The 27383-nt window shown below is 37.1% G+C and overlaps 5 protein-coding genes and 1 long non-coding RNA gene across 8 annotated transcripts; 2 read left to right on the forward strand and 4 right to left on the reverse strand.

Annotated features, from left to right (window-relative positions):
• The first annotated feature begins 1890 nt into the window (after positions 1-1890).
• On the forward strand, positions 1891-6057 carry LOC136997474 (uncharacterized). 3 transcript variants are annotated; one of them, XR_010888216.1, is made up of 4 exons: positions 1891-3509; positions 3773-4244; positions 4340-4789; positions 5918-6057. It is a non-coding gene; the product is annotated as an uncharacterized lncRNA (long non-coding RNA). The 3 variants fall into 3 exon arrangements; XR_010888215.1 differs by lacking the exon at positions 5918-6057 and having other exon boundaries at positions 1897-3509; positions 3773-3971; positions 4031-4244; positions 4340-5456; XR_010888214.1 differs by lacking the exon at positions 5918-6057 and having other exon boundaries at positions 4340-5459.
• Positions 5477-7064, reverse strand: LOC136997473 (putative nuclease HARBI1). The gene is made up of 4 exons (XM_067348379.1): positions 6762-7064; positions 6328-6624; positions 5896-6104; positions 5477-5780 (listed from the first exon to the last, which is right to left on the reverse strand). The coding sequence occupies exons 1-4, from the start codon at positions 7062-7064 to the stop codon at positions 5480-5482; spliced, it is 1110 nt and encodes a 369-aa protein (XP_067204480.1). The 3' UTR covers positions 5477-5479.
• Positions 7065-7721: 657 nt separating this feature from the next.
• LOC105673461 (putative nuclease HARBI1) lies at positions 7722-9675 on the forward strand. The gene is made up of 4 exons (XM_012369144.2): positions 7722-8064; positions 8161-8457; positions 8905-9113; positions 9352-9675. Exons 1-4 carry the CDS (start codon positions 7783-7785, stop codon positions 9650-9652), a joined length of 1089 nt encoding a protein of 362 aa, XP_012224567.2. The 5' UTR covers positions 7722-7782; the 3' UTR covers positions 9653-9675.
• Positions 9676-18753: 9078 nt separating this feature from the next.
• Positions 18754-21792, reverse strand: LOC136997415 (coiled-coil domain-containing protein 34-like). The gene is made up of 2 exons (XM_067348146.1): positions 21531-21792; positions 18754-19058 (listed from the first exon to the last, which is right to left on the reverse strand). Exons 1-2 carry the CDS (start codon positions 21790-21792, stop codon positions 18754-18756), a joined length of 567 nt encoding a protein of 188 aa, XP_067204247.1.
• LOC136997471 (high mobility group nucleosome-binding domain-containing protein 5-like) lies at positions 19780-24394 on the reverse strand. The gene has a single exon (XM_067348378.1). The coding sequence runs from the start codon at positions 24392-24394 to the stop codon at positions 23057-23059; it is 1338 nt and encodes a 445-aa protein (XP_067204479.1). The 3' UTR covers positions 19780-23056.
• Positions 24395-24552: 158 nt separating this feature from the next.
• Positions 24553-25611, reverse strand: LOC136997418 (uncharacterized). The gene has a single exon (XM_067348148.1). It carries the CDS (start codon positions 25609-25611, stop codon positions 24553-24555), a length of 1059 nt encoding a protein of 352 aa, XP_067204249.1.
• Between the last annotated feature and the right edge of the window lie 1772 nt (positions 25612-27383).

Here is a 27383-nt window from a genome sequence, read left to right on the forward strand (position 1 = left end):
AAACTTCTTAATTCACATTACTTTTATATGAAACATTATAATACATGCAATCAAATTTATTGCATCTAATTTTCAATAATTTACGCTGCAATATATCACGAGTGCAATAAGGATACAGGGCAAAATTAAATCTGAGCCGTGAAAAATCTATCGCTACGCGCTATTACAAATAAAGAACTTGAGTAAGTAAAGCTAGCATTATAAAAACCCAAGGTGATTTCGAGACTAATGCTTTCATAGAATTCAAGCCAGTGCGGACTCTATCTCCAAAAAGAGATAGTCCCAGCACCCACTGGCTTAGACTCTGAAAATCTCGTCAGTGCGGACTCTGCCATTTAAAAATTGACAGTCCCAGCACCCACCGACGTGATTTGAAGCCAAAGCCCTCATCAAGTTTTAGCCACTGCGGATTGTATTAGACAATTGATTCGTTATTAGAAATCATCCTTATAAATTTATAAATTACAGTTTTTATAAATGTTAGACCAATATAGAAGAAAAAATATTAAAACCAACAAAAACCGATGGAACTTTGACCAATAAAGCAATATTTATAAATGTAAGGCCAATATGTTGAATATAAAAAATTCGAGACCAATAATAAGAAACAAATTTGAGACCAATAAGCATAAAAAAAATTAAGACAAATAAAAACCGACGAACTTTAACCAAATAAGAAATGTTTACAAATAATGGATCAATACATACAGATCAGTCATTTAAAAAAAAATTCAAGATCATAAGCATAAAAAAATAAGAAAACCAAGAAAAACCGATAAATCTTAATTGAAAACAGTTTATTTCTGATTATTTCCGCCAGTTTTAAGATAAATTGTCTCTGTAACACAACAACCTTGATATATAAATTCAAATTTTAATGTTATTTAAGCATAACAAAAAATAAAGACCATGACCTATATAAGCATAATGAAAAATAAAGACCGATAAAAACCAAAAAACTTATTTGATATGGTATTGCAATTAAACAGTATTTTCTGTTGCAGTAAGTAAAAGCGGAATTGTGATGTAAGAGCCTACTTCAGAAAGGTTTATAACTTTTAAACATTTTCTAGTTATTCGTGTTACTGGAATTTTAATAGTATTTGAAGTCGTATTCTTTGAAATTTGAAATATGCCAAGTCTTTCTGAAGGACATGGTGTTGTGAAAAAAGAAGTTAGATTTAAAAAACACTGCGCAAGAACAAATGAAACATTATTCTCTTCAAATATTTCTAAAATAAAAGCCACCGACTTGTTATCTAATAAAACACAATTATCAATTTCATTTATTCCAATTTTAAAATTTTGAAATTGTAGATACAAAATTCTGTTATTTTTAAAAATAATGATTGGATATTGCATAACGCGGAACGGTTGGATTGGAAGCTGTGATTCTTCGAATATACGATTAGACAACTCTTCTAAAGGTTTTCCGGATTGGTGTAATTTTCGTTTTATCTTCTGCATATAATTTTCGTATTTGAAACTACTAAAATTATCTAAGCAACCAAAGGTTTGTACATCTTTGGCTATATGAAGCAAGTTGTGAACATTATAAGACAGATATTCATCACCGTAGATATTACCATAATTAAAAACAAACCATGATATTAACAATGAATTCGCATAATCATTGAATGAAATACATAATTGAGGATCAGCCAATATCCTTACAGCAATGCTAAGAGTAATAAAGTGATTGTAACAATACGGAGATAGCACAGATTTCATAACAATTATACCCGTGTATAACAAAAATTGACGGAATTCCGTTGCCTTCCATCTGTCTACATCATTTAAAGATCTAGGTTTTCTTGAAAATTCGGATAAAATGCAATTTTTTATTGCGAATAAATCATGTGAAACGGAATCAACATCACCTGTTACTAATCTGACATCTTTTTTTTCTCTGACCCATAATTGCAACATTCGTTTCATAACACCTAAACAAACAAGATGCATATAATCCAACCCAATTTGCAATACCATGTCAATTGAAAGTCTCTCTAAAATAGAATCACCATTATGATGTTCGGGTTGAGTCCGATTTCTAAATGACTGATCTGTACGTAAAGCGTTATTTGTTTCGAGAAAAATCACTCTATTTCGCACAAAATCATCTTCTTGAATGCATTTAGAACATGCAAAGTATTCCGTATGACCTTTTGTACACGTAATAAATGATTTTGCTGGAGCATCACATACTATTGCATTTACAATAACTGCATATTTTTTATTGGAAACGATTATGCCATTTTTGGAAAGTAATACCAATTCATCGACAAAGTTTGGTAAGAAATCATTGCAATTATTTGGTTTGCACATGCCGTGATAAACTCCAATTATAACTGGCAACGTATATATATCAATATCTTGAATAGAAATCATTATTGGCCAGAATTGACTACCAGAACTTTTTGAAATTGGCAACCCATCAACATTAATATTAATCTTAACGTTATTATCATTAATAAAATTTGAATACATTTTTATTGATCGTTTCAAACCTGATGCAAGACCAAAATGGATATATTTACCACTGCCCAGCGAAATAAAAGTTGTAGATGTATTGCGTGGTGTTTTAACTAAAACCCTAACATCAGTAGGCAATTCAACGTGACCGTATTTCCTCAAAATTCGTAGTAATTCGTTTGAAATATTATGTGCAATACAACGCTCAATTATGAATTGTTGTAAATCTTCTCTTAAAGTTGTACCATTATTGCATTCGCTATCTGTCATTGAAAAACTTTCCTGCGATTCAGAGTTATGCTGTACATTTTCAGTATCTGACAGCAATTGTGCTGATAACTCACTATTTTCGTCTTCATCTTGGGAAATGTTAATTTTAGACGTTTCAACACTATTAACCATAGTTATTTTTGTATTTGTCATTGCACTAGACGCATACAATTTAATTAAATGCAAAGTATTATAATTAACAACTTTATTTAATTCGTGATTTATTATAAGATTAAACGAACTTACCTGTAAGTGAAGTTCTATCTTAATTGTATATAGCGCCTCTTCCGAAGAGATCAATCTGTAGTACCCCCTACTTTACACCGATGTCGCCAAAATTTTTAAAGTCTCAGGCCGGTATTCATAGTCGAAGCTCAAGATAATGCTTAAGACTGTCTTATTAAAGATTATCTTATTCAATTAAGATCACCTCAAAAATGATATAATTCATAGTCGCGATGTAAGGTGATCTTTGTCGAGAAATTTTTATTTAAGTAATTCTTATTTGATATAAGATTATCTGTACGAAGATGGACTTAAGGCAATGCTTATTTATGACTCGGATGTTTCCGTAATATTTCCATTGGACTTACCAATAGAAATGTCGCATTTGAGATTCAATTTTCTGAAGTTATACCATTTAGTTTTATATTAGCCATGACTCAAATTTCAGTGTTTCACAAATTAAATAATAGTGTCAGGGAGATAATTTTATCTAAATCAATCTAAATCAAATAGTGAGAAAAGAAAATTGTAGCTAACAAAATGTAAGTAAAGTATATTTATATAAAAATCAAAACAATTAAATAAAACGCAAACAATTAAAAGTTAAAATACAAGTCTATTAACTTTTAATAACCATATCAAACTTCTCTGGATTTAGAACATGGTTTGAGTTTTATTTAATCATTGTGACTTTGAATTATTAACAGCCTTGGAATATATTTTATTCTTAATTATTATAAAAATTATATTTATAAAAATTATTTATTTAAAGTTTTTTGTAATTAAACCATTATTTTATTTACAGAATGTCGTGCAAAGAAAAAACTCTTAAAAGGGGTAAACATTACACAACTATGGAGAGAAAAGTATTTCTGCAAATTCTACAAGAATATAAACACATAATTGAAATAAAAAAAAGCGACAGTTCTACATTGAAAGACAAAGAATGTGCCTGGAGCGAAATTTGTAATAAATACAATCAATCAACTTTAATTTGTGAAGAGGTAAAAACTACAACTAATAGTGCATCAACATGTAATAATATAAAATATTTTAATTTTAGAGAACAGTACAACAGTTGAAAAAGTTATGGACAAATCTAAAACAAAGCCAAAGAGAAGCGTTAACGAAAGAAGAACAAGCCCGTATGACAACTGGTGGAGGACCGGAAGAGGCAGAAGCAACCATTGACCCTGATATTCTTAATCTTGCGCCTGATCTCATGAAGACAGCTCCAGTGTTCTTTACATCCAACATGACAGAGACAGAAATTAATGGTATGTACGAAACTTTTGAATTAACATTAAAATTATTAAAAATATAATTCTATCTTTTCAATTCTAATAACTTTTATTTTTTCTATACATTTTAGATAAGCGTGATGTTACATTTGATGCCATATCTACTCAAAATTTAGAAATATTTGATATTGATAATGAATGTTCCATAAGTATACAAGACGAAAATGGTTCTATAAAGATACAAGATGAATCTTTTATAAATATAAATGACAAAAATAATAAATCTACAAATGAAGAAATTAATACTTTGCAAGGTATTTATGTTATATATTTGCACATTAACATTTGTATGTAAGTTATGTAGAAAAAGTATTTTATTTTTTTACAGATACATTTGTTATAGCAAAAAAGAGTAAGAAAGAATCTACGACTTTATGTGATTTACTATATGTGATTTTTCGGAAGAGTCATCAAGTCATCAAGTATTAAAAAGAAAAATTGACAACACAAAACGAAAGAGCAGAGAAACAACAGAATTACTAGACACAGAGGAAAAATTAAAGATACAGCGTATACAACAGGTAATGAGTCAAGAAGCTGTATTAGCACGTATTAGACAAACTCATGAAGAAAACATATCTAAAATGAAAGAAGAACATTTGAAAGAAATGAATTGCATGCAGTTACAACATTTAAAAGAAATACAAACAATAGAAATACAAATTAGTAGAGCAAAACTTAGGATCACAGAATGTTCATTCGAAGATAAAGAAAATATTAATTGATACGTATAATAAACGTTTTCTTTATTTTCTAATATTTATTTTATTAGATAAAAGTTTAAATAAGTTATATAAAATATAAGTTTACACATATGCAATGTTTTCAATACGGTTGCAATATTTTAAGAAAATTTTTAAATATATAGATATATTTAGTTCAAAGATATCGTCTTGCCAAAGATGTATGTGATAAAAGATGTTTGTGTTAGTTGAAAGATATGTTTTTATATTGCCAAAGATATTTATAATAAGATTTTATTTTAATAAACAATGTTTATAACAAAAAATGTTAAAAATATTTTATGCTCAATATTATATATTATGTTTATTACGTTATGTGCTGTACATTTTTGAAGTACAAAATACAATTTGGAACAAAATAAAAATATGTCTAAGAAATATATATGATTATATATATAATATACCTATACACACTAATAATAATATACATAATAATGGGATATACTTAAAATGTATTTAAAGGAAATTTTATCTAAATAGTTGTTCGATAAGAGCATTTCTTACGAGAAAGCCATCTCCAGGCTGCCAGTGAGGCTGGATCTCTGAAACTTCGTTATTTGCATTTTCTAATTCTTCATCATCATCATCATCGTCTAATTTATTATTAAAAATTAATGATAAATTATGAAGAACAGCACATGCCACAATGATTGTTGTAGACGTAGACAATTTTGTAGTAAGCCCTTTTGACAAACAAGGAAATCTACGTTTCCACATACCAAACGTTCTTTCTACAATTATTCTTGTTCTCCTATGAATTATATTATATCTAAAATAAAAAATATATTATTAAAAATTATATTACAACTATTTAAAAATTTTTAAATTATAGTTTTAATTAAATTAAATTCTAGTTATTAAATATATATATGCATGCAATCAACCTTTCTTGTTCATCTGTTGTAGGATTACTAATTGGCGTAAGTAAGAAAGGCAATGCGGGATATCCAGCATCTCCAACAAGCATTCCATCCAATTGACCTTGTCTATATCGCATATATATGCGAGAATTTTGAAAGATTCGACTATCATGCTGGCTACCCGGCCACTCTGGAACGATATCTAAAATTTCCGTGCGAGGTCCGACAATAATCTGCAAAGAAAAAAAATGAGATAAAAATTAGAGTTTTTGTTTTATATATATTTATTTAATTCTCTATAACGCCGTATAATCTTGAAGTCACATACTTATATATCTGTATTTTTTAAATATTATTTTAATTTTCCGTAAACAATTTAGCATCTTAGATAACATATTATTGTTGTACTACTCCTTTATAAGATTAATATTAAGTTACTCAAACGGGTATATGTACCTGAACATTTAAAGAAAAGTATCCTTTCCTATTTCTAAAAATTTCGTCAATATTTTGAAGTCTTGTGTGCACTAGACGAATATGTGTGCAATCTATTGCACCATCAATACTAGGAAGGCCTATGCCTCCATTACCACGTCCAAGTTCTTTAAATAATCGTTTATTCTCAAAATACGATTTTTCTGATGATGGCATTTTTATATATCGGTTGATATAGCTGACTAATATAATGGACACTTTAAATACAATTCGTGACATTGTTGGTTGTGATATTGTTATTATATCCCCTAAAACAAGCTGCAAAAGATAAATATATATATATATATAAAATCTTATATAATATATATTAAATTTTGTAATAATTTAATGTTATATTGCATATTAGTGTGTATATATATGTAATTTTTACTATACATATATATGTGATTACGTACCTGAAAACTTGCTGTTGAATAAAATCGCAAACATATTAATAATTGTATAATAGGAGATATTGGCAAACCTCGATTGTTTATTTTGGCAAGTCCTTGCTCTATTAAAGGAAAAATCCCAAACAACACGGAATTTTTGGAAAACCGAAATCTTCTTTTAAATTCTATTTCACTATAAAATTCAAAAGGATTTTGAAAATCACGAAGATAACGTTTAGGAGCACGCCTTATCGCATCTTCTACTCCTTCTTCGTCACTAGAAAAATTTATATGGAAATCCAAATTTCTTGGATTCTCTAAATTCATTCTAAAACCAAAAGATACAACCAAAATGCAATAATATGTTGCTCAAGAGGTCCTCGGACATCTCTTGGTAAAGATCGTCTTATTTGTCAGTGTGTACGTGAAATGACGTGAAATAAGATGGTCTTTAATGACTATGAATTCATGATTAATAAGATAGTCTTAATCCCATGCTTAAATGGATTTATGAATCACGTTAAGACGTTTTCAAATAAGATTATCTTGAATAAGATGCTCCTTTAAGAATTTGCTCAAAACCCGCCTTTCTTTTGACTATGAATCTAAAGACCACCTTAAGACCGAACTTAAGATGGTCTTATAAATAAGTTCGGACTATGGGCGGTATTCATAGTCCGTTCTTATATTCAAGATCGTCTTAAGCACGAACTTATATTCGCTCTCTTTGTCAGACACAATCTATGTGTGACGAAGAGAGCGAATATAAGTCCGTGCTTAAGACAATCTTAAATATAAGAACGGACTATGAATACCGGCCATAGTTGCGACTTAAGGTAATCTTAAGATCGCGCCTTAAGTATTACCTTTGTGAAGACTGTCTTCAAATAAGACAATCTTAAATGACGTAAAAAAAGTGAAAATAAGACCGTCTTTGTGAAGTCCAGTCAAATGAGTTCTTAAGGTGATTATTTGAAATCGCTAGTGAAAAAAGTGTGGTTACAACGTGGTATTGTGTCCTAAAAGCTAAAGCTAAGCAAGAAAAATGGATATTCAAGCAATAAATATTGAAGAAATTGAAGACATCGAAGATGTTAGAGTGATACGAATTCCGAAACGATATATCCGTGATGCAAATAACCCATTCGAATTTTACGAAGAATCGGAATTTAAAAGACGCTTTAGATTCTCTAAAGAATCGATTTTATATGGAATATTACCTAAAATAGAACAGTATTTGACGAAGATCAATAATCGTGATTTACCTGTTTCTCCTGCTATACAATTGTTAGTTTGTCTACGGTTTTACGCAAGTTCAAGTTTTCAGGTTAGACGCATGATAATATATATTTTATAGATTATTTTATTTTATATATATGTACATGTATTAGATAATTAAAATAAATGCGTTTTAACGTTACAGATGATTATTGGAGATACAGTAGCATTATCACAACCAACAATATCTAGAATTGTATTTTGTGTATCTGCTCTACTTGCTAGTTTGATAAGAGAAAGTATAAAAATGCCTACTACTCAAGAAAGAAAAAATGAAAATTATCAACTATTTCGAATTCTTGGATATGGTAACGGAGCAATTGGTTTACCTGGGATTGATGGTGCAATTGACTGCACACATATACGCTTAACACATACACGATTTTATCGTATTGATGAAGTATATCGAAATAGAAAAGGGTACTTTTCATTAAATGTACAGGTATGTTACTATAATTCATCCCAGCAAATTAAAGTAACATTGGGTGCTTTTTATTTAGCGACACAAGTCATAAGTATAATTCTATCTTTGTTGTTCGCTGTTGTTGAAAAAAAAATAGAATGATGCTTGTGTCGACTTGTGTCGCTAAATGGAAAGCACCCAGTAATATAACATTTAATGTTTCAATGTCCTATTCAAAAATACTAACTGTTATGTAACATACACACACACACACACACACATACACACACACACACACGCGCGCGCGCGCGCGCGGCATGTTATATTACAGTTATATTGTTGAGTAGGACATTGAAACACTTATATTACCGTTACTTTGTGTTTGCTGGGATAATTGATAATTATACTAATAATTATTTATATAATGATAACATATATATATATATACAATACACATTTAATTCTTTATTTGCTTTAATATAACAGACCGTAGTTGGACCACAAATGGAATTTTTGGATGTTGTACCAGAATATCCTGGCAGTCAGCATGATAGCAGGATTTTCCAAAATTCAAGAATATATATGCAATATATGCAGGGAAGATTAAATGGAAAACTAGTTCGTGATTCTGGTTATCCAACTTTACCATTTCTTTTAACACCAATAGGAAATCCTCAGACAGACGAAGAAATAATGTAAGAAATCTTTCTCGTTTAATATCAAATACTCTCAATCGTATATCACTTTATTAGAAATATTTATTGAATAGCGAGTGAAATTTCTTTTTGCATTCATACTGAATAATTTTATATAATTCTGCAAGAGAGATATATGTATTTAATTAGATTGGAAATTTATTCAATTCATGTGTCGCATAATTCAAATATTCAAATATCTATTTTGAAATTTTATATGTATTATTTTTTCACACAGGTACAATACTAATATTCACGGAAGAACAAGACAAATTGTAGAAAGAACATATGGCATATGGAAACGACGATTTCCTTGTCTATCAAGAGGACTTGGCACAAAATTGTTATGCTCTACAACTATCGTAATAGCATGTTCAGTGCTACACAATTTTGCTCTTATATTCCGTGATGAGCTTTCTGAGGATGAAGAAAATGACCCATATGATGAATATGAAGAAGTTCCGGTAGATCTACCACATTGGCAGCCAGGAGAAAGGTTTGCAGCAAGACAAGCTCTCATTGAACGTTTATTTCGATAAATTTACAAAAACATTAATTATGCTGTATACATTATTAATTTTGATACATATGTTGTGTGTCGAAAGACCACAACGTAATAATTATAGGTTAATTAAGCAATAACAATAATAAACATTTAGAAGGCCATTAATCGAGACCACTTCTCGAGAATTTGTGACAAAAGTTATTTAATTATTAAACAATTAGACGCTGACGCGAGCACTCGTTCTTAGAAGCCCGAGTGTCACTTGCGTCTAAAGTAGGTTAAACAGATCAGCATTTTGGTAACACAATGGATCGATATAGTTCAAGTCTCATTGTGTTCCGAACACTGATCCGTATAAATTAAGGCGGCACACAAAGCGTCGCGGGTTATTAATCAGCAAGGTTCCGGACGAAGCACGACACGTCGCGTACACGTGTAACCACGGTAGTACGGTCGCCGAGTGAGTGAGGTGACAAGTGTAATAAGAAGATACCAAATAAAAGTTATTCAATCTATTTAAAGTGCATAATTATTCTAAACTCTCCGAGCCAAAGCCCCCTTGACCAGCACGGCGAATCCCGAATCTTTACGCAGAGCCTACCGCTACCGAAGTAGGCGTAACAAATTGGTGGCAGCGGTGGGATTCGCCATCTTTACCGTTTACCTGGATGTTCTGGATACCCTGATGACCTGGGCACGGCTGCAGCTAGACCAAGAAGTTTAACTCGAAGAGTTAGAAGCACAGGCGCCAGAGCTAAAAACAACGCAAAACGAAAGTTAAAGTGTTGAAACTGGTGACCAAGAAAGTGACAAGGCCGAAGCAACCCGCAGCAGCAAGCAGCAGAGGGACAGCGTGAGCCTAGCAGAACGCCGCAGGAGCTGAATCAGCGCAACCTGAGCAGAGCGGCCTTATCGCAGAGACGAACCGCGACCTGTCTCAACAGCCGACAGCCGGACGCAGAAGACAGCCCGACGCAACGGCACGAGCAGCGACTCAACATGCGAGCGATAATAATTCTGTAAGTTACTGACAAAAATTGTACACTAAAAGTTAAGCGGCGTTAATGTCCGAAGAACGCGATAACCCCAACGTGCAACTTAATCGATCCTGGCTATTCAGCAGCCAGGGCCAACGAGCGATAAGCGCACTTATAAACCCGAATCAGGGAACACAGCGTGCGACACGCGGAAATCGCGAACTTGAAACACAGAGTAGTACCGAAAACGCAAGCGAGAATCCGGAAGTCCACGAGAATATAGAAATAAATCGACACTACTCTTTCGGGGAAATAGATACTAGTCTAATACCCAAAAGTGAGGATAGGGAAACGCGTCGAAACAGACAAATAGGCAGTAGAACACCGAGTCGCGCGTCAACAAATAGCGAGTCCAAACTGACCTCATACGATAGCAGTATATTCGATCCGCGCGAGATAAGATACGAGAGCACGATGGCCCAAGCACCGCGCAATATAACTGCCAGCGCGATAGACAAAGATATAGAATCGTTACGCGAACAACTAAGTAACGAAGGCGAAGAGACCGTAATAGCGGCCGGAACGCAAAGAAATCGCGAAACTGAGCAGATGGAAATAATGGTCGAATTTATGAGCGACATGCGAGTCCAACTACAAAGGATACAGGAACACTTCCACACGCAAATACTACGCTTACAAGAGCAGTTCGTCGATCTACAAGAACAGCAACGCGATATAAGAAACACGATCCGACCAGTCGCGTTCGGGCCTGATAATAGGGCACAGGTTTCACCACGACGTGTAATAGAGACGGACGTGGCCCATCCGATATACGGAGTAGGTCCCTACCCGCGACCAGCTACATGCAATTAAAAGAGGCGCGGAGTATAATACCGGAAATTGACATACCTCGCAGCACAAAATCCAAGAATTTTTAAGCGCAAGCACATATGCAATAAAAAGCATAAATCCTACAGAAGAGTCACAGTTACTCAAGGCCATATTGTGCACTAAACTAAAGGGAAAGGTTATGCTCGATTTCCAGACGCGAAACATACAAACATTCGCAGAACTGAAGCAAGAACTTGAGGCATGCTATACGACCCGTAAAAGCATTGCTCACCTGCAGTTAGAGTTTAACACACTCAAGCAAAAGCAGGGGGAGGGCGCTCAAGCATATGGCCTGCGAGTGGATCAGCTCGCAATGAAACTCTATGAGTCAACGATTGAAGGCAAGGGACTCACCGTGGCCGAAAAGAACACGATTAAGGGAACAATACAAGGCCAGGCCCTGCAAAATTTTCAATTAGGATTGCAGGAGGACATAAAAATAATAGTCCAATCGCGGAACTACAGCAATCTGCAAGAGGCGATAGCAGTGGCTGCCTCAGAAGAAAAAATGAGAGGCCTTAACGTAATGAATAAGCCTAATTACAAAGCGGTAGGTACCACGCGAGAAAAACCACCGCAATGTGCAAAATGTGGCAAATGGGGCCACCACGGACGCGAATGCCGCACAAGTCGCTTCACTAACCGATTCAACTTACCCAAGGCGGACGGACAAAGAGTAAACGCTCTTGAAAAATATTGCAAGCATTGCAAAAAGACAGGACACTTGCGCGACGAGTGTTGGCTGCTAAACGGCCGACCCGAAAAAGGGGCCAACTCAAACGACAATGTACGTCCAAGAGCCATTAAATACACTAAAAGTGATAAGGGCAAGGGCGACGATAGCGACAACGAGAGCGAGGTCACTGCCAAGAGAACAGCTCGACCAGCGAAAACTCTACAAGTCGCACATACTGATAAAATAGCGCAAACAAACACGGATTTGGATCTGATTAAAATCCCTGTTAAAGAAGCAAAAGGAGAAATATCTACCATGCTGGTGGATACCGGCGCTACATTAACATTAATAAAGTTAAAGCATCTGAAGGGAGAAACGCTAATCTATGACGAAAAAAATTACATTAATCGGCGCCACCGGAAGAAAAACGGAAACTTTGGGGATAATTGAAGGCAATATACCCATGCGCAACAAGCGCATAAGACACAAGATACATGTGGTGGGAGATGATTTCCCCATAACACATGAAAGAATTCTGGGCGCAGATTTTTTGAAACGGCATGTGACGCATTGGGAGTACCCCACTAAGCGATTAACCATAGGAGAAACTACATTCAAGCTGTTTCCTTATAAGAAAATAACATTGGCACCACGAAGTGAAACAGTCGTGCAAGCCACGACAAGCGAAAACGCTCTAGGAGTCGTGCACGTATTGGAGACACGACCAGGGATGATCATCAGCGGTTGTTTAGTAAACGCCAGTGACTATAGCTGTCCCGTAAGCGTAATAAACACCACCGACGAAGAGATCGAAATACAAGCCCCACACGTCGATATTGAGTCTATAGAAAATAAGGTGGAAGCACAAATCTTAACCACCGGAAAATGCGAGGAGGAGGATACAGTACCTTTATCGTGTATTGGAAAAATAAAGAAGTCAATAAGGACCGAGGACCGCATATGAATTGCGAAGAAGAAAAAGCAATATTGGCAATCTGCGAAGAATACAGTGACATATTCCATTTAGACGGAGAACCCCTGACCTGCACCGAGGCACTGCAACACGAGATCGTAACTCGAGCCGGTACGGCACCCGTCGTAAATACGCGACCGTATAGATTACCGGAGAAGCATAAGGCCGAAGTAAATAGACAGGTACAGGAAATGTTAAGAAACGATATCGTACGTCCAAGCTCGAGTCAATGGAACGCACCACTTTTGGTGGTACCGAAGAAAACAGACGCTTCGAGAAAACCTAAAATGCGAGTAGTGGTCGATTTCCGAAAATTAAACGACCTAACAGTCGGAGACTCTTTTCCACTGCCAAATATAACAGATATTTTGGACCAACTAGGGAATTCGAAATATTTTACAACGTTAGATCTGGCATCGGGCTATCATCAAATACCCATGGCAGACAGAGATAAGAAAAAAACGGCTTTTTCAACGCCCTACGGGCATTATGAATTTAATCGGATGCCGTTCGGGCTAAAGAATGTCCCGGCAACGTTTCAAAAATTAATGAATACTATTCTGGCGGGCATACAAGGAATACGGTGTCTGGTCTATTTAGACGACATCGTGATATACGGCGCTAGTTTAGAAAACTACAACCGACGACTATTAGAAGTATTACAAAAAATACGCGACAATAATCTGAAATTACAGCCGGACAAGTGTGAATTTCTTAGAAAAGAAGTGGCATATTTAGGACACATAATTACCGAACACGGAATTATGCCTGACCCTGGAAAAATCCAGGCAGTAAAGAATTTTTCTACGCCAAAACGAGTCAAAGATGTGCAATCATTCATAGGACTGTCGGGCTATTATAGACGATTTATCGAAAATTTTTCGAAAATAGTCAAACCACTCACGAAATGATTAAAAAGGGAGTAAAATTCGAGTGGACACAAGAGCGGCAGCAAGGATCTTTTGACAATTTAAAAGAGAAACTAATTACCGCTCCCGTCTTGCAGTATCCAAATTTCAACGATGAATTTATACTGACTACCGACGCATCGGATTTCGCGATAAGAGGTATCTTGTCACAAGGAGTGATAAGACAAGACCGACCAATAGCTTATGCTAGCAGAATTCTTTTTCGTGCAGAGCAAAATTATAACACGACGGAAAAAGAATTACTCGCGATTGTGTGGGCGGTCAAACATTTTCGACCGTACCTATACGGGACCAAATTTAAAATTGTCACCGACCATAAACCGCTAATTTGGTTGTTTAACATGACCGATCCAGGATCTCGTCTAATTAGATGGAGACTGAAATTGGAAGAGTACGACTATGAAATCGTACACAAAACCGGAAAATACAATACAAATGTTGACGCACTAAGTCGCAACGTCGCTCACGATATACATATAATCGACAAGGAGAAAGAGAGTGACGAAGAGGAAAAAGAAAGAGATAGCGAAAAAGAGATAAAAAGGTACACAGAGGAAGAGAAACAGCAAATACTATATGAGTATCATGATGCACTGATAGGCGGGCATCAAGGCGTGCAACGCACTATAAATCGAATCCGTCTAACTCACAATTGGAGAGGGTTAACAAAAGACATAGAACGATACATTGCCAAATGCGAGCATTGCCAAAAGAATAAATTAAAACGGCGAAGTAAAGCGCCAATGATTATTACCGATACTCCGGATAGGCCATTCGAAAAATGCGCACTAGATATAGTAGGACCGTTAACCGTAACTCTAATCGGAAACAAATACGTACTAACATTTCAAGATCATTTCACGAAACTGAGCAAGGCAATGCCCATTGAAAATCAGGAAGTTGGTACAGTAGCGAAGGCATTCGTTACAAAAATAATTTTGGAATACGGAGTGCCTGATAAAATTCTCACCGACCAGAGAACGAATTTTATGAGTGAAGTGTTTAAGAGCACTTGCAAACTGTTAAAAATTGAGAAGATTCGTACAAGCGCGTACCACCCGGAAAGTAACGGCGCGCTCGAAAGATCGCACAGGACACTAGCAGAGTACTTGCGACACTACATAAACAGAGATCAGACCAATTAGGACGAATGGCTGCCCTACGCGATGTTCACATACAATACTACACCACATACAGCGACAGGTTATACGCCATTTGAACTGTTGTACGGACACCAAGTTACGCTCCCTACGGCCCTGACATGTCCTCCAAAATTAACGTATACGTATGACTACGTATCCGAGTTCAAAGAAAGATTGCGTGCAGCACACCAGGTAGCGAAAGCGAACATGCAAGAGGAGAAAGCAAAATCAAAAGAATGCTACGACAAAAAGACTAATGTAAGCACGTTTAGAGCAGGCGACAAGGTATTGTTATACGATGAAACACTGCACCGCGGACGCTCTAAGAAATTAGAATCTTTATGGAGAGAACCGCACACAATAATTAAACAAAATTCCGACGTGAATTACACTATAAAAGCGGGGAGAAAAAGCATGGTCGTTCATGCAAATCGTTTAAAATTATTTGTGGAACAATAAACACTTACCTCCCCGCCTCCTCTTGTTTCTCCATGCACTTTATCAGATGGGATACTAGCACCCCAAACCGGAAAACCCCCCGGAGAAAACTTGGGGGCAACTCCCCCTCAAACTTCGCCGTCACGTCTACCAGGTCTTTGCGGAGCGGGAAAGGCTTCCGCGGTAGATGGAGGCGACACACACGCCACATCTCAAATCAGACTCGACAAGGAAGGTCTCGTTCATCTTCGCGAGTCGAAACAGTATTAAACTACGCGCCACTCGCTCTCTAACGACCCACCGGTAAAAATGCTCATTCATATCCAATGTAACTTTATAACCACCTGATAACAGGTATCTAATTCTCCGGGAAGCGCTTGCGACGCAACCTGAGACAGACCTACCCGTCACCTTGGACTGATTCCAGCAAGAGTCTGGGTTATATTTCGAGGAGATTGGAGACCTGAACATTATAGACTCTACCTGGAAACTAGTGATCAAACTCGAAGTATCGTTGTTAGGTCAGCGTCATGAGCATATCAGAGAATGGGTCGAGCGAGCCGAAAGCGCGCGGGACACGATACATCCTACTCGTCCAGAGAAAAGCAAATTCGCGAATCTGTTAGAATTAATAAAGAAAGATGAAGTTAGATTAGCTGCACTAATAGACAGATTAAACAGTATCTATAAGGATTCATCAAATAGAAAGCGCGGATTGATTAACGGAATAGGTTCGCTAGTTAAATCGTTATACGGCATTATGGACGCCGACGATGAAAAACAAATAAACGAACAACTGATGCTAATACAAAATAACCAGAAGACGCTTACGCACGTAACGCATAACCAATTAAAAGTATTAAATACTACAATAGCGCATATCAGTGATTTAGAAGAAACTATCGAACAGAATAACGAAAGATTATACGATCTAGATAAGCGTATCTACAACGGCACATTGTTAATTATCAAAAGCGAAGAAATAAACGAATATTGCACTATTATTAACAAAATGTTAACCGATTTACAGCGTGACGTACAAAACGTATATGACTACTTGTCTTACGCTACACACGAAATTATACACCCTAGGTTAGTTCCGGTAGAGCAAATTTTTAGCGAATTGCGAGCGATAACGCCACACTTGCCTCAAGGGACGCACTTCCCCTTTGCCCTCGAAAATAGTGGATGGCCGTTACTAGAAAAATTGACCACTGTTAACGCGTATTATGCGAACGACACTGTGTACACTATATTAAGATTTCCACTTGTATCTTATCCTAAGTATAAGTTAATAAAGATAATTCATCTACCTGTCCATAACCATGGCGAACTATTTACCTTTACGGAAATAAACCAACATGTAATTGCCGTTAATCTGGAATTACCCTCCTATGTAACCATGATGGTAGAAAATTTAAGTAAGTGTGTAAAAATCGTAAATCAATATATTTGTGAACCAGACAGTCCAGTATACTCTATAAATCCGAGAGCACTCTGTGAAGTATAGTTGTACGCGGGACTAGCGAAACAAAATGCGTGCGACGTTAGATACATTAAATCTAACCAAACGATTTGGATAGCTCTAAACAAAGAAAATTCGTGGCTGTATTCGACTAATAAAGAACAGGAAATAATTATACAGTGCAAAAATAAAAGGGATATGCGAATCAAAATCGAACGCACAGGTAGAATTACATTAGTAAATAATTGTAAAATAATTACGACGGACATGACCATCAGGACTTTAACGTCAACAAGCGACACTAGCATTCAAGCCTTTTTGCCGAAATTTAATTTAACTCTAATAAAAGAGACGGTCATAAATAAGCCCGAGGAGGCAATCAGACCAATAAAATTAAAGAAAATCATTCAAAGCCCTAAGGAACTCATGGACTTAGGAAGAGAAATAAAAGAAATTATAAGGAATTAGAAGAAAGTAATGTTGTGCAATTCAAAAAGCCAACATTTATTTATCCTATGGTCACTAGTTCTGTAGCCATCGTATTTATTGTGTTAACCATATTAATAGGAATGGTAATTGTTTTAGCGAAAAGAAAAAGGGAAACTCAAAAACTCTCGCAACCCCGGAATGCATAAAATTGTAAATCATTATAACATGCACTACTCAGGTTACTACTGAGACAACTGCACTAAACAAACGAAAACTTCGTACCTACGTTTTCTTCTTTTAACGGGGGAGGGATGTTGTGTGTCGAAAAACCACAACGTAATAATTATAGGTTAATTAGGCAATAACAATAATAAACATTTAGAAGGCCATTAATCGAGGCCACTTCTCGAGAATCCTGTGACATAAGTTATTTAATTATTAAACAATTAGGCGCTGACGCGAGCACTCGTTCTTAGAAGCCCGAGTGTCACTTGCGTCTAAAGTAGGTTAAACAGATCAACATTTTGGTAACACAATGGATCGATATAGTTCAGGTCTCATTGTGTTCCGAACACTGATCCGTATAAATTAAAGCGGCACACAAGGCGCCGCGGGTTATTAATCAGCAAGGTTCCGGACGAAGCACGACACGTCGCGTACACGTGTAACCACGGTAGTACGGTCGCCGAGTGAGTGAGATGACAAGTGTAATAAAAAGATACCGAATAAAAGTTATTCAATCTATTTAAAGTGCATAATTATTCTAAACTCTCCGAGCCAAAGCCCCCTTGACCAGCACGGCGAATCCCGAATCTTTACGCAGCGCCTACCGCTACCGAAGTAGGCGCAACACATATTTATAAATATATTTATATAACCGTATATATCATTATCAGTCATGTACCAAAAATAAACCAATTTTTTAAAATTATGATTGTGAAGTATATAAAATATCAAATAAAATTATAAAACATTTATAACACCTATAATCTATTGTTGAATTTAAATTATGTATAATTTAATATTAATTCTACATAATCTATATAATCTAATTCTAAAAAAATAAAAGGGTTAATAAAAATTTTGTATATATTTATATATATATTTATTTTAACATATATAATAACATATATATATACACAAATAATTATTTAAACAAAGTAACTTTTTTTATAAGTATATTTTATAAGTTAAGTTTTTAATATATGAGTTTTTTTATTTTGAGTCAAGTGGATTATAAATACGATCTTTTTCTTTTTTTAGTTGAAGTTCTGCTAATTCAGCTTTTGCTGAATTAGCTCTTATTTCTAATGTATTGTTTTCTTTTAAATTAATTTCTATTATAGCAGCCATCCTTTCTTCATGCCTTAATTTGGCCTTTGCTAACTGTTGTTCCTGCTCTATTATAAATTTTATTCTTTGAATTTTAAGTTCTTCTTCCGTTTCTCTTTCTGTGAATTTGCGTTTTTTCGCAACCTTGCTAGTGTCGGTAGGCTTGTTAGTGTTGGTTATAAACTTTTCTGTAAAAAAAATATAACATATTTAAAGGTGTTAAAAAAATCATTTTATATACGTACATTTTATATACCCATTACACATGCACATGAACGTACGCATAAACACACACGCACGCACGCACGCACATACACATAATGCGTTATTCAATAAAGCAGTGCTCGGAATTAGTCTGAACATTTCAGCCGATTTCCGTGGTATACGCCTCCTTTCCTCTCCTTACCGCGCGCGCCGCAGCCGCTAGGGCCAGCGCCGCCGAGCGTTAAGAGCGACACTATCTGATTATGAGTGGGTTCTTCTCCCTATTTATTAAAATTTAAAAAAATGTATTAAAATTTATTAAAAATAAATTTTTTATTTTTAAATTTATTAAGTGAAAATATTTCAATAGATTTCCACGTCACCCATGAGATACTAATGCTGACGCGTTTTTTTTTAAGTGGTTTCCCCCGTAGACCTATTCCACTAAAGATAAAAATAAATTCTTAATTTAAAAAAAAATATATATAAAAGAGATTTTCTTAATTAGATTTTCTTGGCCTTTTATGAGAATGAACAATTGATGCAATAATGTAGATAGAAACCACTTTTTGAAAAACGTGTCAGTATTAGTACTGTTACGCCGTGCCCGTGACTCAAAGATCTCGTCGCGGGCCAACGCAGGATTCGGGATCCGTCGTGTAGGGCCAAGGGGGTTGATCCAAGGGAGATAATTATTGAACGATGTTCAATGAGAAATAAAATATCTTTATTCACTTAGCACTCGCGTACACTTTATTTAACGGCTTCCTCACAGTCGTTACGATCGCGTAAGATACAAACTCGGAGTTCGCGATACCGACGTGCAGCTCGTGCTTAGATCAAACTTAAAAACCCGTGGTGACGATCGAGTCACCTTCTTTTATACAGATCAGTATCAAGGTTAGCAACGTCTGCTTTCCGTGAATGCTGATCTACTTCGCTTGTTTGTGAGGCAATCCGCCGATCGTTTCCTCATGCGGTTAACGCCTCAGCGTTTAATTATAATCGATTGTTACTTGTCTAAAGAATAGCATTAGTCAATATCTTTGTTAATTTTAAATACCTTATTCGTCTTTCTAAGAACGTGCTTCGAGTTGAAAGTTTTATTTGCTAATTCTTTAAACAATAGCGTTGCTAAATTAAAATATCTCGTTGTAGTCTTTCGACACACAACAGTACCTTATGGGTGACGTAGAAATCTATTGAAATATTTCCACTTAATAAATTTAAAAAAAAAATTTATTTTTAATAAATTTTAATAAATTTTTAAAAATTTTAATAAATAGGGAGAAGAACCTACTCATAGAACCTAATCAGATAGTGCCGCTCCTAACGCTCGGCGGCGCTGACCCTAGCGGCTGCGGCGCGCGCGGTAAGGAGAGGAAAGGAGGCGTACACCACGAAAATCGGCTGAAATGTTCAGACTAATTCCGAGCACTGCATTAAAGATAAGTGAAATACAAAAATACTACGAAAAGAAATAAATACAAAAACAATACAATATGTTATTCATTAAAGATAAATGAAAAAATATACATTTGAATAGTACATATCTTTGGCAACTGATGTTATAGTTTCACATAATATTGTTTCATTTTCTTTATTATTTTCTGCAAACGTTTCTAAAATTCAATGTCTACATCCTCGCTGTTATTTTGCACCATTTATCTTTGATCTAGAATTCAAGAACAAATAAAACAAAGCTATAAGTGAAACAATAGCTGTTTTAAGAACTTAATATGAATGAATGAATGAATAATTTATTGTTCCCCTTAGGGTTACAAGCTTTTCTTCTCGCCATACATTTCCTTACATCTATACTTAGTCTATACTTAGTCTATCCTTAATCCTATCTTAACCTAACCGCCTTTTGGAGCAGGAGCGTGAGCCATATGTGCCCACCCTCCTCCTCCCCTACCTATACACACACACATCTCGCCTCTGGGACTTCCGTTTCCATTGCTTTGTATATCTTTTATGTCCAACTACTTCGCCCCTTCTCCCTCCCTCTCTCTCTCTCTCTTTCTCTCTCTCACTCTCTCACTCTCTCTCTCTCCCTTTCTCTCTCTCTCTCTCTCTCTCTCCCTTTTTCTCTCTCTCTTTCCTTTTTCCTCTCTCTCTCTTTCCTTTTTTCTTTCATGCATCTCTCTCTCCTTCACACATTCTCTCTTCCTCCTCCATATTTCCTTCCCTTTCCTCCTTCCCCTTTCTTTCTCTCTCTATCTCTTTCATCCACCGTTCCCCTTCTCCCTCCTCTCCTAATACCCAGCCTACCGCCTCCTGCCAGCTTCCTCCTCCTTCCTTCCACTCTCTACACTCCTCCCATACGTGTTCCCATGTTTCCCTCTCTCCTCCACATAATCTGCATCTCCTTTTTTTCTCCTCCTCCCAGTACCTTCCCTCCCTTACTTCATTCCCCAACCTGAATCTTGCCACTCTCTTCCATCTGCTTTCACCCCATCCTTTTTTTAGATAATCCGGTATCCCTTTCCCCTTTACTTCCTTGTACCATCTACTAAACCTCGATTCACTTATCTTTTCCCTTCTTTCCTTTCTCTGTTTCTCCTTGTCCCTCCTCTCTAATTCCTCATACCTCGCCTCTCCCTTCTCTTTCTTCTTCTCCACCTCCTCAATTGATATCTCCCTTTCCTCTAAGAACTTCCTCCTTTTTTCCTCCCATTCCGATCTCACTCTTCCCTCTTTGAATCTCTCTTTCATCTCCTCCCTACATTCCCTCGCTATCTCACTTCCCCTCCCCTCATCTAATCTTTTTTCAAAACCCCCACGCCCTCCTTCCCGCTCTTCCCCTTAGTTTCTCCCTTTGTAGTTCCTCTCTCACCAAGTATCCTGGCGTCCTTGCCTCTACTCCCAGTACCCATCTTAAATATCTCTCCTCTGCCCTTTCCATTTCCTCTCTCTCCTTCCACCCCCATATCTCTACCCCATACCCCATCACCGTCCATACCAATTTATCAAATAACCATAACCTTCTCCCCCAATCCTTCCCGAATCTTCTTTTCCCTATCCCCCATACCTGCCCCATCACCGTTGTCGCTTTTCTCACCCTCTCCCTGATCTGTGCCCCCTGCCCTCCGTTTCTCTGTATTATGTATCCCAGATATCTAAACTCCTTCACCTCCTCAATTATCTTCCCTTTCCATCTCCATACCTTTTTCCTCCATCTCCCTCCCCCCTTTCTAAACCTCATGATCTTCGTCTTTTCGGTGTTCAGCTCTAAATTCTTCCTGTCCAAATATCTTTCTAACCTTTCCATCATGCCCTTCATCTCCTCCTCCTCCTCTGCTATCAAAACCATGTCGTCTGCATATGCTAAGGAGTATATCTTGCGCCCTCTTAACTTTACTCCTCCCCATTTCACTTTCCCCATTTCCTCCTCTATATCTGCTAACATTACATTAAAAATTAGTGGGCTCAATGGGCACCCCTGCCTCACTCCTCTCGCCGTCCAAAAGTTCCCCCCCTCCTCCCCTCCTACCCTTACTTTACTTTTCGTCTCCTTCAACACCTCCTCCACTCTTTCCACCAACCCTTCCCTTACCCCTCTCTCTCTCATTGCCCCCACTAATATTCCCCTATCCACCGAGTCGAATGCTGCCTTTAAATCTATAAACAGCGCCGTCATTTTTCCTTTCTTTTTTCCCAGCTGTCTGTTCACTAAATAATTTAAAACATATATATTGTCTAATGTCCCCATCCCTTCTCTGAAACCTGTCTGACTCTGTGGTACTATTCCCTTTTCTTCCACTTCCCTCCTTAGCCTCTCTGCCAACGTTATTGTATATATCTTGTAACATGAACTCATTAATGTCACCCCTCTGTAATCTTCCACTTTCTCTCCCTCTCCTTTCTTTCTGATCGGCACCACTACTCCCTCCTTCCATCTCTCCGGCCATCCCTCCCCCCTCCATACCTTGTTACACCAGCTCCAGACCCACTCTTCCACTTCTTCCCCTCCATATTTTCATGCTTCTCCTGGTATCCCGTCCACTCCCATTGCCTTCCCATTTCTTAGTTTTTTTATCGCCTCCTTTATTTCCTTTCTGCTGATCTCTTCTTTCTCCTCTCCCTCCCCTCCTCTCTTCCTTTCTCCCCCCTTTACTACTTTTCCTTCTGTCCCCCCCAGTAGCCTCATGAAGTACTCTTTCCACTCCTCCATTCCTATCCCATCATTTATCCTAGTTCTTCTTTTCCTTTCTCTATTTACTATTTCCCATACCTCATTCTCCCTTTTTACTTCCCTTGCTCTTTTTTCCCATCTTTCATTTTCCTCTTTCTTTTTCCTTTCACACGTTTCCTTATATTCCTTCTTCTTCTCTTTATACTCTTTCCCTTCTCCTCCTTTTCTTCTCCATCCTCTTAACTCCCTTCTTGCCTCCTTCTTCTTTTCCTCACATTCTCTGTCCCACCATCCCCTCCTCTTCCCCTCCTCTTTCCCCACGTCCCGCTCCACTTCCTTTATCGCCTCTTTCATCTTCCTCTCCATCCCTTCCCATTCTACCCTCATTTCTTCTTCCCCCGATTTTAACCCTTCCATCCTTTGTTTGAACTTTTTACACCCCTCCTCATTCCATACTCCTCTCCATATTTTTCCTTTTTCCCTACTCTCGTTCCTCTTCCTTTTTTGTCTTTGTCCCTCTCCCTTAACCCATACCTCCACTGGCTGGTGGTCTGACTCTATGTTGTCTCCTATCCTTAGCCTTTTTATCTTTCCCCTCGTATCCTCATCTGCTATTACGTAGTCTATTACCGTATTCCCTTTTCCTCCTGTGAACGTGTACTCCCCCTCCTCCTCACCCTCTATGCATCCATTCAGTATTCCCCATCCTCTTTCCTCCAAGAACTCCACCATCACCTTCCCCTCCCTATTCATCTTCCTATCCTTCGATTTCCTTCTCCTTCCCTCCCCCTTCCCTCCTCCTTCCTCTCCCTCTTTCCCTATCTCTATACCTCCTCCCTCCTCCCCTGTTCTCGCATTAAAGTCCCCCCCAATTATTGTACTCACTTCTACCTCCTTCTCCCCTACCCACTGTTCCATGCTCTGTAACATCTCCTCCATATTCCCATTAACGTATACCCCCACCACCCTCCATTTATGTTTTCCTTTTTTTATCCTTCCCACTATTATCCCTTCTCTCTCCGTTACTATTTTCCTCCCTTTGTCCAACATCTCTTTTCTTATCCCCATTACCATCCCTCCCATCGCCCTTCCTTTTTTATTTTTTCTTTCCGCCATTTGTACTCCCCACTCGTATCCTCTTGGTAACTTTTCTTTCACCCTTTCCCACCCTTTTTTATCCATCCATGTTTCTATCAGTACTATTACATCCCATTTCTTTAGTCCCTCCCAGAATTCTTTATCCTTATTTCCCACCCCTGCCACATTCCAGAAGGCTATTCTCCACTCCCTTTCCCTCCCGTCCTCTCGCCTCACCTTTCCGTCCCTTTCCCTTCTCTCTTCTATCCCATGCTTCCCTCCCTCCCCAATCTCCCTTCCCCCTGCCCCCCTACTTTTGTGCACCCTTTCCCGTCTCTTAGCACCTCCTCCTCCTCATCCCACTTCCACCATTGCCCATTTATTCTTACTCTCCCATATCCTATCCATACACTTTTCCCTTTCCTTTCCTCTTCCCTGGCTATCTCCTCCAATTTCCATCTCATCCTCCTTTCTTTCCATGTCCAGTCCTCTACTATTCTTTCCTTTCTACCCTTAAGCATTTTCTTTCTCTCCCATATCTCCTTCCTTTTCTCATCATTCTCCAGCCTTATCCCCACTATCTCTCTTCCTTTTTCTCTATCCTCCGCTATCCTCCATATCTCTTCTATCTTTACCTTTGCTTCTATAACCTTCATTAATTCTTCTACCGCTTCTTTCCTTTTCCCTTCCCTTACCTCTATTCCTTTTATTACCAAATTCCTTCTCCTCTCTTCCCTCTCTTTCCTTTCCATCCTCCTTTCTATTTCTTTTATTCTTATTTCTATTTTTCCTCCTTCTCCCGTCCCTTCTTTCCTTCCTCCTTCCCTCTCATTCTCTCCGTCTCTCTCTATCTCTTCTATTCTCCTTTCCAATCCCTTTATATGCCTTTTCATTTCCTCCCTCTCCTCCCTCCACTCCTCCTCCTTATCTCTAATCTCTTTCATTTCCTTCCTTATGTCTATTATTCCCTCCTTCACTTCTTCCTTCATCTGTCTCATTTCTTCCTTCCACTCCTCCAACCCCATCCTCATCACCTCCTTCATTACCCCCTCCATCTCCCTTTTCCATTTCCTCATCTCCTCCTCTCCCTTCTCTATCCCCTTCTGCTCTCCTTCTTTCTTTCCCTCTTCTTTCCCCGGTGACCTCGTTATCTTCTTACTTTTACTAAATATACCTTTCTCCTCCTCTTCCCCCTTTTCCCATGCCTCTTCCCTCTTCCTCTTCCACATCTCCTCTAAACACCCATAACTTCCGCGTCTAACTCTCCCCTCTCTCGCTTCTCTTAATCTCTCTTCCATTTCCAATTCCAATTTCCTTTCCATCCCGCTATGTCGCCACCTATCACCCTCACCTATTACCTTCTATCTTCTATGTGCTCCTCGCTCTTTCTCCTAATCCCGATCGTGTCCGTCTCTATATCCTATGTTCTATGCCTATCTATATAACTTCTTTTCCCTTGCCCTTTCCCTTTCTCTCTTTCACACCCTGCGCTCCCCCCACTCACACCCACTCTCTCTCACCTCCACTCTCTCCTCCACTCGCTCTCACTCCTCCTTTCACTCTCCTCTCGCTTCCCACGTCACTCCAAAAATTTCTCTCCACGCCACGTGTCGCACTCTATCGCACCGGAAACAGAAGTCCTCTTTTAAGAACTTAATATAACTTCATATTTTAATGAAAACAAAAATATAGTTAATTGTTAAACATTTTTCAGTTAAAACACAATGCCCATATTTTTTAAATATATCTCAGTAAACATGAACTGACAATAACATAACATTATTAATATTATAATTTTTTACTCAACAATGTAACAATTGCAATGTAACATGCAATTGCATTGTATGCAACAGTTATATTGTGGGAAATTATAATATTGACTGTTACGTTACTGTTAGTTTGATGCTTACTTGATTTACTTCTTTGCGCACATGCTTTTTAATTATTATTATCCTTTGCATTCCAACTTGATAACACTCAAAAAAATATTTCGCTGATGTAGTTAGATTTCTAGATATCGCAACAAGAATGTATCGCTATTTTTCGTATCTGTGAAAACATTGTTTGTCACATATAGAATTTATAGCAGTAATGTTCTAGCAATAGCTTCTGAAAAATTTAGGTACCATTGCTAAATGTTATTCATTGCGTGATCTAGCACGTGATTGATCTTATATAGATAGGCGCTTTAGAGAAACTTTCTTTTTAAAGTTCACAAACAATACAGATATATATTCTGTTTCTGTCATCTAAACTGATTAAGTAATTACATATGCAATATCACAACAGTTGCTAATCTTTTATCTGTTTTAGTTAATTTTTTACATCTAGAAAATTTTAGCTATTATTGCAAGATCATTTTTTTGAGTGAATTACTATTGATAAATGAATACTTACCTTCTATTTCATTGTCATTCATATTTGATGAAAATAATACAGGGGCTGTAGCCATTAAAGTAGGTGCTATTAGAGCAACATCTGGATCTATTTCCGTGGAAGGTTTTTCCGGTCCTCCACCTGTAGCAAATCTAGCTTGCCTTTTTTTCGTTATTATATCTCTTTGGTTTTGTTTAAGATTAGTCAACAACTTCTTTAGTTGCTGTATGCTTCTCTATAATGTTAAAAGAATATTAGTACAAAATGATATGTATGCTGATATTGGCAGCAAACACATAACTTAACATAACTTATATTCCATAATAAATAAAAATTCTCTCTTACTTCTTGGGTAATTAATGGGGAATTATTAAATTCTTGGCAGATACAATCCCACGCAGCTCCTTTTTCGCGTGTATTAATATTACTTAGTGTATTAATATTACTTTTTTTACATTCGATAACTTGTTTATATTTGTTTAAAATTTGTAAAAAAAGACTTTTTTCCGCTGGCGTATAATGCTTACTGTGGCGGCTCACCGCCACACCGCTACACTGACGCGGCATAATACGCCGCGGCGCCGCTACGCGCCGCAGGCCTTATTCCGAGTTATGAGCTTGCGGATACACCGCTAGGTTGCGCAGGCGGTGAAGAGCTTTCTCGCGATCAAGCTTCGATCGAAGCAATATAAAAGAGCTTCTCCGCAGATCTTTCCTC

This window comes from Linepithema humile, chromosome 1 (genome assembly GCF_040581485.1).
Source record: "Linepithema humile isolate Giens D197 chromosome 1, Lhum_UNIL_v1.0, whole genome shotgun sequence".
NCBI classification, from domain to species: domain Eukaryota; kingdom Metazoa; phylum Arthropoda; class Insecta; order Hymenoptera; family Formicidae; genus Linepithema; species Linepithema humile.